Genomic DNA, 1527 nt, shown 5'->3' with positions numbered 1-1527 from the left:
CCCCGGGGGGGGGACACATCACTGTGTCCCAGCACAGGGGTGCATGGTTCTGCGCACATGCGTGTGCACGCAGGGCAGCGTGTGTTAGTGTCAGCTTTGCCGTTGCCCCGGTTGCCATCCCCAAAGCCAATGGGGCTCGATGATGCCCAGGGCTTGGCACGCCACGGTGGCACATGCAGAGGTTTTGGTGATTTGGGCTCCAGCATCACCCCCCCCCTCAGCCTCACTGGTTCCACGTGCCCATGGGAGCATCCTTATGTGCACCCACACTGCTGGGGGGGCACAGGAGGAGCCCAGGCATGGCCAGGGCGGCTGTGGGTGCCCTGGGACCGTGCCCTAAGGAAGGTTAGTGCAGACAAACAGGGACCATCCCTGCTGGGGTACTGGGACGAGCTGGGAGGGGAGAGGGCAAAGCAAGAGGGGCTCAGCCCCCGGCTGCACCAACAAACCCAACCAGGGTCTCCCCAATACCCTGCAGACCCCTTCCCGTGGGTCCACACCGACCCCAGGGCTCGTCCCCGTCCCCATGGCACGCACGGCCCCACGGAGGACACGGTGAAGGTAAGCGGAGCTGCGGTGGGGGCGCGGGGCAGGGGCTGCAGGACTAGCTGGGGATTAAAAGCAAATGCCCAGATAATAAGGATCTTCGGTAAAAAGCCCATTTGTATAATTTAAATCTCTAATAGGCTTCCTGGAATACAAAACCCTTTGTGATGCCCGATCTCATCTGGATCAGGAGCCGCTCGCTCGCTAAATCTTGACTGAGCACCGCGGGGCCGCAGGGACATTTCATAACGGAGTGGCTCCATCCTGCGTCCCCGCGTCCCCGCGATGCCCACGCTGCTGCCCCGAAGCACGTACAGCTCGCCTTGCCCAGACAGCCAAGGTCGGGGCTCCTGGGGACACGTAGCCCGGTCCCCGTGGGGCACACGCGTGTTGGCACCTGGACACGTGCGGTCAGCAGTGCCGTGACACGGAGCTGGGATGTGTTTTGGGGCAGTTTGGGCACAAGCGGGTCCCCAGCTCTATAAATAGCCACGGGGGGGGCTGCAGCAGAGTTGAGGAGAGGAAGGCACGATGTGGGCATCTTGGTGCCCAATTTTCTGTGCCACCTTCCCTGGCAGAAGTACAAAACCCTGAGGGATTTCCCCGCTATGGAGACAGTTTGTCACCATGTCCGGAGGGTCTCTGTGAGCCGTGGTGGGGACAGCCCATGGCCGGGATCTGCCCCAGCTCGCCCCGGGTTTGGGGGCTGCTGGATGTGCCCAGGGCTGGCTGGGGGGGGGGCTGCAGCTCATCCCGGCTGTGTCCCACCATGGTCCTCGAGGGCTGCGGAGGTGACACCACCATCCCAGGGAGGTCACCGCCTCGTTGAGGTGGGCATGGGTGAGACTGGGGGGGGTGGTCTGGCACTGGGACGAGAAAGAGGGTGCCCAGAGGGGTCCGGACCCAGCCTTGACCTTTGTCAGCCCCGGGTCGGAGGGGTTAAACGCCACTGTCACCAGTGCCACCAGTGCCATCGCCACA

General features: G+C 63.3%; 1 protein-coding gene across 1 annotated transcript in view; it reads left to right on the top strand.

Moving 5' to 3' along the window:
* The first annotated feature begins 831 nt into the window (after positions 1-831).
* Positions 832-1527, top strand: part of FNDC5 (fibronectin type III domain containing 5) — a 30572-nt gene continuing 29876 nt past the window's right edge. The window contains exon 1 of the mRNA XM_010576333.1: positions 832-886. Within this exon, the coding sequence (XP_010574635.1) occupies positions 832-886 (55 nt within the window). The remainder of the gene's footprint in view (positions 887-1527) is intronic.

This window comes from Haliaeetus leucocephalus, unplaced genomic scaffold (assembly GCF_000737465.1).
Source record: "Haliaeetus leucocephalus isolate CR32 unplaced genomic scaffold, Haliaeetus_leucocephalus-4.0 Scaffold517, whole genome shotgun sequence".
NCBI lineage: Eukaryota > Metazoa > Chordata > Aves > Accipitriformes > Accipitridae > Haliaeetus > Haliaeetus leucocephalus.
This window is presented reverse-complemented; position numbering and strand designations above follow the sequence as displayed.